This window comes from Electrophorus electricus, chromosome 8 (genome assembly GCF_013358815.1).
Source record: "Electrophorus electricus isolate fEleEle1 chromosome 8, fEleEle1.pri, whole genome shotgun sequence".
Classification (NCBI taxonomy): Eukaryota; Metazoa; Chordata; class Actinopteri; order Gymnotiformes; family Gymnotidae; genus Electrophorus; species Electrophorus electricus.
In genome coordinates, this window is record NC_049542.1 from 1,054,159 (window position 1) to 1,069,158 (window position 15,000).

Here is a 15,000-nt window from a genome sequence, read left to right on the forward strand (position 1 = left end):
TGCCTCTCTGAGTAAAGGGTATTTGACACCAGGGTGTGTGCGTGTGCGCGTGTGTGAGGTTCTCCGATAGAGTCGTTAACATGTCGTTTATCTGTGTGATGTTTGCATGATTCACCCTTGAGCTTGATCACACGCCATAATTATTTTATTATGCAAATGAAGAGCAGGCTATTATTTCATTAACGGGGCTTGAATATTCGCGGCCATAGATTAGTATGCAAATGAGCCGGCGAGTGTCCTTGCAGAGCGAGTGGTTGTGTTAGTCATTACGGGCCCATCTGGACACGGAGCTGTTAGTTTCTCATTAAAGTCTGCAGGGGGGCGTTTCCCCCTCGACACACCAGAGGGGTGGGGCTTAGGTGCCGCGGGGCGGGACTGCGATACGAACACCTCTGTACAATACGACCGAAATCTCATATCCCAATACAGGTAGTTTCATATCGCGATAACGATACATATCATGATATTGCGCAAGGAACAAATTGTTTATAAAATGAACATGTGGAAAGACCTTATTTGATTTTATTTGAATTACATACTCAATTTATTTCATATTTGATTATTATTATTCTCCGTTCATTTAGTCTTCTCAATTTTCAATTATAAGTCTAAGCAAACATAAATTATTAATGTATAAAATAGAAAACTGTTGAAATTGTAGCAGCTGTATATATGTGATGGTGTTATGGGGGCGGGCGGGTTGTGGGCGGGGTAACGGAGCAGGTGGGTGGGTTGTGGAAGGGGTAACAGGAAGTGACCTTGGCTAGATGAATGTGGTTTGTGGCTGAGATCCCAGCAGAAGGTGCAGACATCGATGGAGCTGTAATTATTCTAATCGCTGTTCCTCAGAGAACCGTTCCAGTAGTGTGCCATCTCCGTAGAGGCGTGTGTGTGTGTGTGTGTGAGAGGGTGGGTTAGTAGATACTGGTACTTTTATCTCTTCTCACACATTCCCATTTCCCTGTAAACTGGTGTATATTCATATACACACACACACACACACTCTCAGCGATGTAGTCATGTATTCGGTCTCTGTTGGACTTTTCAGAGGTAGCTTGGGAATTTTCAATCTGAAATTTCCCCAAAACTATTTTTCTATAGCTGTATTTGCATAAACTGTTATGCGTACTGCCTGCGTGTGCGTGTGCCTGTGCGCGTGTAATGAAGGAGCAGGACATGGTGAAATGACCCTAAACCAGTAATCCAGAGGCCAGTCTCAGAACGTCATTACATATGTCCGTAGCTTCAGAAAACTTTTACATCACCTCACTGTGTGTGTGTGTCAGAGGAGGAAGAGCTCCTGTTTTACATCCCAGAATCCTCATGGTTTGATGACACAGAGAGAACACGAGACAACCCCGCCCCCACCTCTCTCTCTCTCTCTCTGAGAAGTATCTCACGCATTAACATTCGTCTGATGTCGGACGGTGATGCGGGTGAACACACAGTCAGGCCATGTCGCGTCAACACCTTCAAACTGAAGATTAAACGCCGCTAAGTTGACACAAGTTATTAATTTTGAATTTCGTGGTAATACGGGTCTCCAACCCGTCCCCGTGAACATGAGAGAACTTTGCCTCCGGACATCTCCGGTCCTGATACCGTCGCAGTATCGAAATGTCAGCCGACTGTAGACGGTATGGACTCGAGAGCCCGAGATTGGCTGACGGGGGGAGGCGAGGCCTGCATGGGGGCGTTCGATGCGAATCCTGCCTTCCCAGAGTTCCACGGGACGTCTTCAATTAACACCTGCTTCGGCCTGCGTTAGAATACAAATGTCACCCGGGCGTCCGCGGGAAGGTCACGCGGCACACGGTGCCGAAGCTGCGACCTTTCCCCTCCCAGAGGTGATAACGAGCGCAGGGGGCCTGGCCGCCCACGCTCTGCCCCGCTGGGCTGCCCGTGTCTGGAACGGGATGGCCATTGTCGTGGAGACGATCAGTTAGTCCCGCCTCCGCTGGTATTTTGTGGGGTTCTTTTTTTTTTTTTTTACACGTTTGCTGGAATGATTCGGTCTCCATGGAGACATGCGCAGGAGCGGTGTTGGTGCCTGCGATCTGAGGCCTGGATCCTGTGGGTTTGTGGATTTGGAAAGTCTCAGAACCCCGAGGCATTGCGGGGTTCCGGGATTCCGGGGCTTTGGGAGGTCGGTGGTAGATCTCCGGGCTGGTCGGGAGGAGCTCCGGGTTTGGGCCTCCACACATCTGCCGTATCCGAGGAGACGGGTCACTGCTCCCAAATAGAACTGGGGAGAGATTGGTCTCCAAGGAGACGACCGGTGACCCTAGGTGAATCGGCCGATGTTGTCATTACAACTCTGTCTCTCCATCTTTCTTTCTCTCTCTCTCTCTCTTTTCACCGTTGGTGTCTGACAGATTTCAGGCTAGGTAGCCTTGAACGCGTTTGTTTTTTTCTGGTGTGTGTGTGTGTGTGTGTGTGTGTGTGAGGGAGCGAGAAAACAGCAGTGTTGTGGGTGGAGTGTCAGGACGGTCCTGAAGCCGGCGTCTACCCACCTGTCAGTAGCTGTAGTAGTAGGCGCAGCAGCATGATGAGCCGTGCGGGACTTTCCCCCGCGCAAGACGCGGCGGGGGCGGGTTGGCTCGGCCTAGAATAGATCCGCACAGGACCACCAAAAGACACGGCATCCCTGGCAACCGCCGGAAAATGATCCGCACACACACACGTTCAACTGGTGAAGATCCAGCTATAGGCATGATGGCACTGGCACACACACACACACACACACACACACACACACTCGGTAGGGACGAACTTGCTGTAATGAGAGGTGGATGCCCCCTGCGCAGCCATCCTCTCTCTCTCTCTCTCACACACACACACACACACACACACACACACACACACACACACACACACACACTGCCACGCGTGGCCTGATGGGAAAACCTAGCACGCTGGTTCTGAAGGTTCTGAACGCAGAGCTCTGATTGGTTCTGATCGGGTTCTTCCTCTTGACGTGGTAACGGAGGGGCTCGGTTCTCTGGTACGGTAAATAAATGTTGAGTCTTCTGTGCAGTTTGTAACCAAACCCAGCTGGCAGCTGTGTGTAGGTATGTGGAGAACTGTGGAGAAGTGTCCTGGTATTGTTGTACTTGGAGAGTAAACGCAAGTGTTGTGTATTGGGATTACAGATTAAAACAGCTTCGCCTGTTTAGTTATGTGGGGAATCGGGACCAATCGCAGTGGGAATTGGGATTAATCGCAGTGGGAATTCCGCCGTGAGAGTGGGTTTGATCTGTGTTTAGTCCCGATGGGGTATTTTCAGCGTCGTTTATGTCACGTTCATCTGCCATGTTATTGGAGATTTTCCATGTTAAACAGTCACACCGAGAGCCAGACTGTTTCTGAATGTTGAAGGCTTGCCCTGATTTTATCTCACACACACACACACACACACACACACACACACACACACACACACACACAAACTTAAAAATTAAAATTAAATTAAAAGCAAAAAAAATAAACAGACAAATTCACCTGAGCGAGATTCCCATCGCTGAGGACAAGCGAGTGTGAAGTAGAGAAATAACCGTTAAATTAGTAAGAACTACAGAAATGTGGGTTTACAGGTGTGTCAGTTTAATTGGTTATGAGTTCCAGGTGTGTCGGCTTCTTTGTGTCTTCCAGATGTGATGGGGGCAAACAAAGCAAACAGCCCTAAAAAAAAAAAATGCTGAAGGGGAGGTGGTGAGGAGGTGGGTTGGTGAGGAGGTGGGTGGGTGAGGAGGAGGTAGGGAGGTGGGTGAGGAGGTGGGTGGGTGAGGAGGAGGTAGGGAGGTGGTGAGGAGGTGGGTTGGTGAGGAGGTGGGTGGGTGAGGAGGAGGTAGGGAGGTGGGTGAGGAGGGAGGTGGGTGAGGAGGTGGGTGGGTGAGGAGGAGGTAGGGAGGTGGGTGAGGAGGAGGTGGGTGGGTGAGGAGGAGGTAGGGAGGTGGGTGAGGAGGTGGGTGGGTGAGGAGGAGGTAGGGAGGTGGGTGAGGAGGTGGGTTGGTGAGGAGGTGGGTGGGTGAGGAGGAGGTAGGGAGGTGGGTGAGGAGGTGGGTGGGTGAGGAGGTGGGTGGGTGGGTGAGGAGGAGGTAGGGAGGTGGGTGAGGAGGTGGGTTGGTGAGGAGGTGGGTGGGTGAGGAGGAGGTAGGGAGGTGGGTTGGTGAGGAGGTGGGTGGGTGAGGAGGAGGTAGGGAGGTGGGTGGGTGAGGAGGTGGGTGGGTGAGGAGGAGGTAGGGAGGTGGGTGAGGAGGTGGGTGGGTGAGGAGGTGGGTGGGTGAGGAGGAGGTAGGGAGGTGGGTGAGGAGGTGGGTTGAGGAGGAGGTAGGGAGGTGGGTGAGGAGGTGGGTGGGTGAGGAGGAGGTGGGTGGGTGAGGAGGTGGGTGGGTGAGGAGGAGGTAGGGAGGTGGGTGAGGAGGTGGGTGGGTGAGGAGGTGGGTGGGTGAGGAGGAGGTAGGGAGGTGGGTGAGGAGGTGGGTTGGTGAGGAGGTGGGTGGGTGAGGAGGTGGGTGGGTGAGGAGGAGGTAGGGAGGTGGGTGAGGAGGTGGGTGGGTGAGGAGGAGGTAGGGAGGTGGGTTGGTGAGGAGGTGGGTTGATGAGGAGGTGGGTGGGTGAGGAGGAGGTAGGGAGGTGGGTGAGGAGGTGGGTTGGTGAGGAGGTGGGTGGGTGAGGAGGAGGTAGGGAGGTGGGTGAGGAGGTGGGACTCCCTACAACAGCGCTACGAGCAGGTGTGAGACATGCATGTTTTTGTTTGTTTATTTACTTGTTTAGCTGTTCGTGGTGCACCTGTATGTGCGTGCGCGCGCACTAAGGATGCGGTTCTTGTGTTTGCAGGCGGCTGCACGTTCGACGACGGCCCTGCGCAGTGTGACTATCAGCAGGACCCGTACGACGACTTCGACTGGACCCACGTCAGTGCCCAGGAGGCGCCGTACCTATCCCCCGACCTGCCCCAGGGTGAGCCCCTCCCCTCCCAGGACTACATTACCCAGCATGCCGTGCGTCCCGCATTAGGGCGTGGAGAGTACATTTTAAGAACATCCCGAGGCAGGAATGAAGTGGGTTTAAAGTGTGACCGGCCTCAACAATATCTCCTTTAACCTGTGGGTGTCACACACACACACACACACACACACACACACACATATGGTATGTGATCCAGTCAGCGTCTCCTCCGTCTGGGCCATCTGGCGCAGTTCCGGCGAGGATGTAAGATCAGGGAGCACATCACTCGGGTTTCTACTCGGGCCAGCGGCTCTGGTGGGGAGATTAGCGATGGGAAATGGGTTGTGGGTGCTTTTCGCTCGGACGGGATAATTCACCTTCGCTCATCTCGCTAATGCAAGGGAGCGTCCGCTGCCGTCTGTTTTTGCGCTCGCTCTCTCTCTCTCCTAATCAAATGGAACATTTGAGTCATTAGTCGAGGAGGGTCGTCTTCACTTTCATGGCCTGCAGCCTTCCGGGGCGGGAAGGGGCATTCTTCCCGGCTCCGCTACACAAACCGCCGTGCCCCATGCTCCTCCCACAGGCAGAGCCGCTCCGCGGAATCAGAGCCGTTCCTTCCTTTCCCAGGAGAATTCCCTAGTTAATATGAGACGGGGTAATTAATCACGCCGCGGAACGGAGAAGGTCACGGCCCGGCAGGACTCGGCGTGTCCTGGCCGTCGGGGGCGACGGCCGTGCGCGGGCATCCTTTAGCGGGGGTTCGTTTAGTTCCCGGGGGGGTTCTGTGCCTGTCTAAGACTTAGCGGTGAAAATAAATCCCGTCAAAATTGTTTTTATTCGGACAGCAGTGGTCATCTTGGGTGACCACAGTCATCTGTAACTGCGGGAGAGTGTGTGTGTGTGTGTGTGTGTGTGAGACATATAGAGTGCGCAGGTATTTGTCATTTAACCCACAGGCACTCTAAGCCTCTCTCTCTCGCTCTCTCTCTCTCAAACTCTTTTTCTTTCTCTTGCTCACTCGCTCTCTCGCTCTCTCTCTGTGTGCTTTCATTTGGTTGGGGTCATCACGACTCTGGTATGTTCCAGATGACCGTTCCCATAATGCATTACCGGTGCGTCTGGAGACGCCGTCACTCCTTGCTCCTAAATGGTGCCCTGCTCTGTCGCTCGGCCCCTCTCCGCTCGGAGCTGACTTTGGCCCCGAGGGGCCCCTTTCTGCGACGCGGATGACTTGATGTGGAGCGGCTTTGTGTCTGTGGCCTTAATACGGTGACTCTCTGCTTTGTGCTGGTTAAATGAACGATCACGGCTAAGGTATTGGGGACAAATGCGGGAGGCTGGTTTGACTGGTTCGACTGGTTTGGGCAAATTTTTGTACCGGTGAACCGAATGCAGATGTTTTAGCACAGAACCTCTCTGGCTGAAAGCGAAAAATCGACTTCCTGTTGAATTCCTGGGCTGCTGGCAGTTTGGTTGCTGGAGGGCCCTGTGTTTGGAGATGGATTCCGTTGCCAGGCGACATTCCTCTCTCATAGGGGCATGTTGGCAGGACCTGGGAACGATCTGGGCCACAAGTCTGCAGCATTCCAGCATGTCTGCAGAATTCCGGAATGTCCGCAGCATTCCGCTCACAGTCTGGAATGTAAAGGCCATGGATGGAATGTAAATATTATCGCCGTAGAAACCCCAGACGGTTCCGGCCCCTTTGCCGAGAGTACGTACCACCGATCGGGGATGTGATGAACATTTGTGCCACCTCATTGGTCCCTCTCTACTGCCAGTCACGCTTCATCGTCCAGACGTTTTCTGTATGTCACTCCTGTTCCGGAGTCTGCAAAACTGCCATTCGTCGTAGAGTTGGACAGCGCCGTCTGGGTCCGTGTTTGTGGGTCAAGGTATCCCCGGGCCTCAGATAACGTGATGTTGTTTGTAATACTCAAACACTTAATAATTTGAGTGCGGTGGCATTTTACTGGATTAAAAGAAGGTTGTTGTTGTTGTAGAGCTTGTTTGTACTGGGCCTGATTTGATGGTTTTGCATGTTAGAGGAGTTCCAATTTGATGATTGCGCACAGTAGTGGTGTTCCGATTTGATGCGTTTGCTCAGGAGTGGCCCGAGTGTTCCAGCACTCCGTCATCTGCCAGTTAAGCTCAAACGTGCGGATTAAAGCTCGTAGCGGAGTACGGTCGGAATAACGGGATTCCGTTCATTGGGACCGTTTTCTCCAAACTCTGGAGATTTGGGCACCAGAAAACCCTTTTGCTTGTGCTGTTGGAACAGTCCCGCATTCCTCAATGTGGAACTCTGGCACGGTGCCAGTAGCTGTCCTGTTAACGCGTCTCTCCGTGACGTCACGCTCTCTTCGGGAACGGCCTCGGTTACGCTCCAAATCACCCCGTCGGTGGAAGTGTGCTCTAATGTAGGTCAGCGTGGCGCTCTCGGCGGTGGGGGGGTTCTCTTCTTTCTCTCTTTTGTCACTGGCCTGTGAAATTCAAAGGTGGTCTTAAAAGAACCAGAGCGCGAACGCTTAAAACGGCGCGCCTGCGGAAGCGTGGCCCTGCCGCGTGTATGCAGGACAGCCCATAGACAAAGCCTTTCCACAGGCACACATTCTCCACTTCGGGCCGTCTCGTGCAGAGGATTGTGGGTAGTCACACCTACCCACTCGCTCATCCAGCTCTTGCTAGAATGGCTTGGTGTCAAGTACGTTAAATGTCAGTCGACCATTTGTCATCAACGTTTTTAAACTTTTGTTTGAGACATAGACGGGTCCTCTCACCCGACAGCGACTCTAATGACTGCTGAGGATTGTGGGAGAGGGTTGATTTCAGCCATCTTGTGACACATCCTGTCGACCATTCTGCGACGTGTTGCTTGCGCGTTTGGGGTTTTTTGGCACGCGTGGAAAGCATTCGTCGGCTTGGTCCTGTTCTTTCCCGTATATACCACCTGTTTTGTTCGTATATTCCATGCAGGATGGACTGTTGCTGCCTCTCACTGTGTCTGAGCTTGGGGGACGACTCCAGAGGGTAGACCCGCTCTGTCTTCTCTGTAAGAGCGTAGCTTGGCTAAAAGCTCCTGCTTTATTTGAACAGCTGGTTTAAGCCAGTTTCGTTCGTAAGCCAGTCAGCGGCGGGTGTGGGCGGAGTGGAGCGGAACCTGGTGGTGTCCTCGCACTGCGCTTGTTAGTCTCCTCAGACGCGTTTCCGCGGGTGTCGGTGTGCGTTCTGGAGGTGACCGCACGATTTCAGCACATTGGTTTATCCGTTCTGCAGTTACAGGCGAAAGCTGCATTGCAGAGAAAATGGAATTGAAGTTAATTTAAAACAGAGAGAGAAAACAGTTCACCGAAATGAGACCAAGATGGTGTTCCTTAACGTTCTGGGCCGTGAGGAGAGGGTGAATGTGGAAACGGATTGGGCGCGTCCGTCTGTGGGTTTGGCGGAGTCTGGGTCCGTGTCCGCGGGCGGGATGTCGATGCTTCAGAAGCGCCTACAGCGTTCAGTCAATCACCGAACAGAAACCGGGTGACACTTGACCTTTTAACCTTTCAGAATGGTGTCACATCAGACTTTGTGTCTGGTTTGCATTTTTAAAATGGTTCTAAAGGTCTGCTTGTGAAGAAAAGCACAAGCTGTACAGATTTAAAATTTTGTTTTAAATGTTCCTCATTAGGCAGTTTTTGCAAATTTCACTCAAACATCTCGCAGTGAACTTTAGTCTGGTGTGTGTTTTAGCCTCACTGGTGTGACTGTGACCACGGGGAGGTCGTCGTCACAGATTTAGCGTAAAATATAATCTATGAGCGTGGGTTTCTTTATTTTCCGCCAGGAAGCTTTCTCTTGCCAGGAAACCAGGAAGATGAAAATGTCCCGTTGGATAATTCTGGATTGCCGTGTTTTCCTGCCCGTTTCTCAGTCTCCCTGTTGTTTGTTCAGCGCTGAATCCAAACTCGGTGATTAGCCGCCGTCTCTTGTGTGGCCGCCGCAGTGCTCCCTGGTCTGATCTCAGATCAGTAGTTGCCTCCTCTGCTGCAGCGGGCGTGTGGCCTCCTGCTGAGCTCTGACCAGCTGGCTCCTACCAACTCAGCTCATGGTTCCCGCGCAGAAATCGGCTTTACTGAGCGGAATGCGATCAGCCGGGAGGCATCGTGGGATACCGTGGTGGGTCTGCGCTTTTATGCAGATGCCGTCGAGACTCGTTGATCTCGAGTGTGTGTGTGTGTGTGTGTGTGTGTGGATGACGGTAGATATGCCGTTTCCCGTGACCCCAACGACAGCTCTAGAACTATAAGGAGGGTGGTATCGTTTCTCACGCTCCAAAAAAAAGTCAAATTGTAGCACACTGATGCAGTCCAGTCCGTTTGTCTGAAGACTGTCAGTTGTGAAGTTTGTGACTCTGGAGCTGTAATGCTAGCGTGTGAGTGCACGTGCGAGCGTCTGCGAGGAGCCGGGCAGGGCTGGCATTAATGGTGGTGCGTCCCCGTTGGTCCTTGCGCTGACCGTAACTGTTGTGTCAGGTGTGCGATGTTAGTCCTCTGAGGTCTTCTCCAGAGAAGTGGCATTCGCGTCTTGTAGCTGCTGTGGTTTTGAGCAGACCCAGCTGGCTTCTGTACGCTGGCTCATATTTCTTAACTCTCTCTCTCTCTCTCTCACCCATCCTCCTCCTCTCCGAGAGACTGCTCTGCTCTCTGTGGGGGACAGATGGGTTTTCGCACCGTGCGAGGCGTCCAGACCCTGTTCAGTCAGCGCTTACCGAAGCGTTTACACACATCACTCCTGAATTGTTTTATTTATTCATTTGTTATTTTTTTTAAATTAAAGCTTTAATTCCCCATCATGAGTGTGATGAAGGCATATTTGGAAGGCCATGTACGTGCTGACCTCTGGCCCTACATCGCTGACCTCTGACCCTACATCAAGGGACAGTTTAGACCGGAGTTGAGGATTGTTTGCTGTGAGCATTCAGTGATGTGTGTGGGGACACACACACACACACACACACACACACACACACACACACAGAGTCCCATGTGGAGTCATTATCATCTACTGTTGACTGCTCAGTTTTCTCACGGAGCTTCATGGTTTTTGTTTTGTTTGTCGAGTAGTTTAGTGATTATTTTTACACAGTCCTATTGGATCCTGACCGCTGGCCCCTCCCCTCCTGGCGCTGGCTCCTCCCCTAGCCACTTACTCTCTGAACCTTGTTTTTCTTACTGCCTCATGAAAAGTGGAGAGGAGAGAAAGAGAGAGAGCGAGAGAGTGAGGGGGCCATTGTGGCATCTTTCTGTCCATGAGTGGTTGCTTTAGTCTGTTTGAAAGCTTCTCTCTCTCTCTCTCTCTCTCTCTCTCTCTACCTGTCTTGGTCCTGTGTGCTACCACCACACATCAGTTTGGGGGTGGGGCTGAGTGAGTTGTGGGTGTGGCCTGACTCGTTAGGGGTGGGGCCAGGTGCTAGTGGAGATTTGGGAGGTGTGGGTGGTCAGAAGGGTGGATGTGGACATGTTGGAGAACGACGGTCCTCTCTCTCTCTCGCTCTCTCTCTCTCCATTCATCCCTCTCCATCTGTCTCCATCTCTCTCTCTCCATCCATCTCTCTCCATCTCCATCTGTCTCTCTCTCTCTCTCTCTCTCTCCATCTCAGGTTCCTCACAGCCGTAGTTGATTATGAATCACCCAGAGAACGTTCCGGATCTCCGCTCTTTTTTGGCCTGCGGCATTTTCTGATTCCCAATCTGTTGTGTTTTTAATCGGATCCAGTTCATTCTCTTTTTTCCTTTATTGACAGGTTTATAATTCAGTTCGACAACTCATTCACACGAAGATCTGGACCCTGTTTTGGCTGAGGGGTGTGGATGTGTGGGTGTGAGTGAGTGTGTGTGTGTGTGTGTGTGTGTGTGTGTGTGGGTCTGTGTGCGCACGCCTAGCAGTAACGTAGCCTGTAAACCCCCCCCCCCCCCCAGGTTCCTACATGATGGTACAGTCCTCCCAGCATGACCCTGGGGAGAAGGCCCGCCTCCTGCTGCCTGTGATGAAAGAGAACGACACTCACTGCATCGACTTCAACTACCTGCTGCACGGCGCTGAGGGCCCTGGCCCCGCCCCCGGCACGCTGAACGTCCTGGTGAAGGTCAACAAGGGGCCCCTGGCCAACCCCATCTGGAACGTCTCCGCCCACACAGGCAAGGACTGGAAGAGGGCGGAGCTCGCCGTCAGCACCTTCTGGCCCAATGAGTACCAGGTAATGCAGACCACCCCACCAATCAGGGAGCTCCTCGGCCATTCGGTCCCGACTAGCACTCGCCGGCCAAGCCGATCGGAACCGACCCCAACGCGCAAGACGGGTCTGGAGACTTCTCAAGAAACTCTTCCACATTGCATGGAAGAGATCTGATTGGCTGGCTGGGTTGACTTGGAGAACACTGTGCTGAAGATATATAGCGTGTGTGTGTGTGTGTGTGTGTGTGTGTGTGTGTGTGTGTGTGTGTGTGTGTGTGTGAGCCCTTAATTCTGTAATTATGTGGCAGGCAGGTCAGGCGTGAACTGCACTGTGTCTGCAAATTTAGGGATTTATGCAGTTAGATTATCTACATCTGCCCAGTTCTTAAGACTCTCTCTCACACACACACACACACACACACACACACACCCACACACACACACACACACACACACACAGGCAGATCTGTGCCTTACTCACACTATACCTACGGTCACTGACACACCTAATCACTGTTCCAGAGAGGACATGGATAGGACACGCCTCTCTCCTTTATCTCCCTCTCTCTCTCTCTCTCTCTCTCTCTCTCTCTCCCTCCCTGTCTCTCTCTCTCTCTCTCTCTCTCTCTCTCTCTCTCTCTCTGTTTACATAATGAAAGACTGTTTGTGTTTTGGACTAATTGGAAGTCTTGACTGCTTCTCAGTGCTTCTCTTCCTCTCAGTCATGCGGTTCTTTCTTGTGTGAGTTGCTGGTGCATGTGTGTGTGTGTGTGCGTGTGTGTGCGCGTGTGTGCGTGCGCGCGTGTGTGCGTGCGTGCGTGTGTGCGTGCGTCCGTGTGTGCGTGCGTCCGTGTGTGCGTGCGTGTGTGCGTGCGTGCGTGCGCGTGTGGTTTTTGTATTTGCATTAAAATCTTCCACTGATTGTACTGTGATGGTCAGAATCTTTCTCTTCTTTGAAAAGTGACAGATACGACAAACGTGTGTGTGAGAGAGTGAGAGTGGGAGAGAGAGAGAGAGAGAGAGCGCGCATGGCCGAGCGAACTAAGGAGCAGCTGAGATGAGCAACTCTGACGCGCCTCTCTGTGGCACAAAGACACTGATGCCTCTAGTGGTCACAAGGTGACAGTGCACCCAGTTTACAAGTTGGAGAGAGAGCAAGGGTGTGTGTGTGTGTGTGTGTGTGTGTGTGTATGTGTGTTAGGGGGATTATGCCTCATTTGGGAAACAAGACGTGATGATTGGTGTTATGTTATTAGACAGAGTGATCAGAGTACTGAAGCCTGTTTCTGCTTGCCTACACAAACGCACACATACACACTCTCACCAGCTTATTTGACCTGATTTGACTTTAACTGAAAGTGTGTGTTGGAGCCGAAGACCAGATTCGATCTTTAATTGCCCTTTTTGTATGTGTGTGTGGTTGCATATTCTGAATAAGGCTGCTCAATATTTGTTTCAAAAATGAATCTTGTCGGTAGAATTACGGCAGTAAACAACATTACAGCCACAGAACGTGTGTGAGCTCCTGTCTGGAGTGTAGCATTCCAGCCGTGTACGCACTCCGATCCAGCAGAACTGCTGCTGGGACCGGCCTGGATCAACTCCTGGAACGAAATCTAGCACGATGATGACAGCACCAGGAATGGAGGAAACCATAAGCATTCCAGTCATGGCCATAAACGATCCTGTCCAAGCAGGTTTTCAGAATTCCTCCGTCACTGGTCTTTTCCAGTGGTTCGGAGGAGAGCAGAGACCAGTCCGTGCCGGACGCCGTAGACGGTCCTGACACCAACCTTACAAGTCCTGTACCTTAACTACTGAGACACCTCTCTCTCTCTCTCTCTCTCTCTCTCTCTCTCCCCCTCATTACTGCTTTACTGGCGCGAGTGTGTAAGTTACATTATCGTCAGTGTAAATTAACACAACCAGGAAAGACGAGACGGGTTCATCCCCCCCCCCCCACACACACGTAAGTACACAGGAACAGAACAGAAGAGAGTTCATTATCTACACAACAGTTGTTTTCTGTCTCAGGTCGTGTCAGGACGGCTTGCTTGCGACGGGGAGTTCTGCTTCCCAACGTGAACAAAACACTTTGACTTGTTCAGAAGCTGATTTAGGAGCTATATTAATCAAAATAACATCAAGAAAAATAATTACCACCAAAACACAACCACCATCAACCAACAACAATAACAGAAAACAATAATAATATATAATAATAAACAGTTAATGGTAGCTATGAAGTCATTAAAACATTAACAGCGTATTGTAAGTCGTTAATTTGTAAGCATATTTAGGAAAGACGACATGCCTGTGCAAAGTGTGTGTGTGTGTGTGGGTATGTGTGTGTAGGTGTGTGTGTGTGGGTGTTCCGATGAGTGTTTCTTCCTGTCTGTGAGCTCCTTTCTGTGGTTTGGGCAGAAATCTTTCTCTTGTTGGGTCATGTTATTGAATAACCTTTCATTTGGATTTATGTTCCTATTGTAACGTGAAAATATTTCATAGTTGTTGTTTTGTTTTTTTGCCACCTCCCCTGTCCTGCAGTGATCACACATTTCGTGGTGACGCAGTGTCCAGGGTGTGCAGTGTGTTGATGTAAATATTGAACAGACCCCTGACTAACTCCTCTCTACTGAGGGAAGAACTCTGTGCGTCTGCTGCCACACGTGTTTAATAATGTTATAGACTTTAGCCCCTGAAACACTTGGGCAAATACCATTTGAAATCAACACAATTGGGATAATTGGGATAACAATTGATCCCCCCCCCACACAATCTCTCTCTCTCTCTCTCTCTCTCTCTCTCTCTCTCTCTCTCTCTCTCTCTCTCTCTCTCTCTCCACTCTGTCAGTGAAGAATCATGTCAGCCGGTTGGATCTTCTAGCCGCGCTGACTGCTGCTGGAGGAAACACTAGCTGTCCATCTCGCTCCGTCTCGGAGTAAGAGACGTAAGGGAGATGCCTCGAGCCTGGAGGAGTCCGCAACACCAGCGCATCCATTAAAGATCTGAGTGTGTGTTCGCCCAGTGGCCTACATGGACTTGCTTAGCTCAGAGGCTAGGAGGAGGAGTTGTAGCTGACAGCCAAAGAACTGATGTTCCATCCATCCGTGTGTGTGTGTGTAGTGACGTGACTTTAAATACATTCCTATGGGTCCGGTACCGGGACACACTCCTATGTGTCCACCAGAACGGGTCCAGTACCCGGACACGCTCCTATGTGTCCACCAGAACGGGTCCAGTACCCGGACACGCTCCTATGTGTCCACGGTGGGCCAGGAGCCTCTTCAACATTCAACTGGTTTTACTTTTAAGGCAGTTTTGTTTTGTTTGTTTTTTTGCCGAGGTTGTGACAAAGTTCCAAGTCATTTAACAGATTAGAATTTCCCCTGTGTGTGTGCGTGTGTGTGTGTGTCTGTGTGTGTGTGTGTGGAGGACTGATGGCCCGTGAAGCATTATTAGAGGTTGATAATCAGTTTTGATGGCACCTTTTTCGTTCTATCAGCCATTAGGATGCAGGAGTTCCCAGTGAACATTCTGTTTAACATGCCCCAGCATGAAGCCTGTGTGTATGTGTATTTTCTTTTATTTCTTGCATTTCCAAACAAACTCGCATGTTGTTTTTCTTTTCCTGCTCTCACACACTCACTCGTCTGTGTACTTGTGTTTGACATGCCACAAACTTTTCCTCCATTTCATTTGATCCTTCTCGTGAGTGTGTGTGTCTGTGTAGGTGTGTGAGAGAGTGAGACAGAAGTCCCAGTCTGAAGTGATATTGATCTGGTACATGCAGTTCTCGAGCTCTGATCAATGTTTATAATTTAATGG

The 15,000-nt window shown here is 51.2% G+C and overlaps 1 protein-coding gene across 13 annotated transcripts in view; it reads left to right on the forward strand.

Moving 5' to 3' along the window:
* The window catches only part of ptprk (protein tyrosine phosphatase receptor type K), a 91,788-nt gene that overhangs the window by 18,181 nt on the left and 58,607 nt on the right, over window positions 1–15,000 (forward strand). For all 13 annotated transcript variants that reach the window (XM_027030391.2, XM_027030390.2, XM_027030395.2 and 10 more), the window contains exons 3-4: window positions 4,840–4,962; window positions 10,917–11,194. In XM_027030391.2, the coding sequence (XP_026886192.2) occupies window positions 4,840–4,962; window positions 10,917–11,194 (401 nt within the window). The remainder of the gene's footprint in view (window positions 1–4,839; window positions 4,963–10,916; window positions 11,195–15,000) is intronic.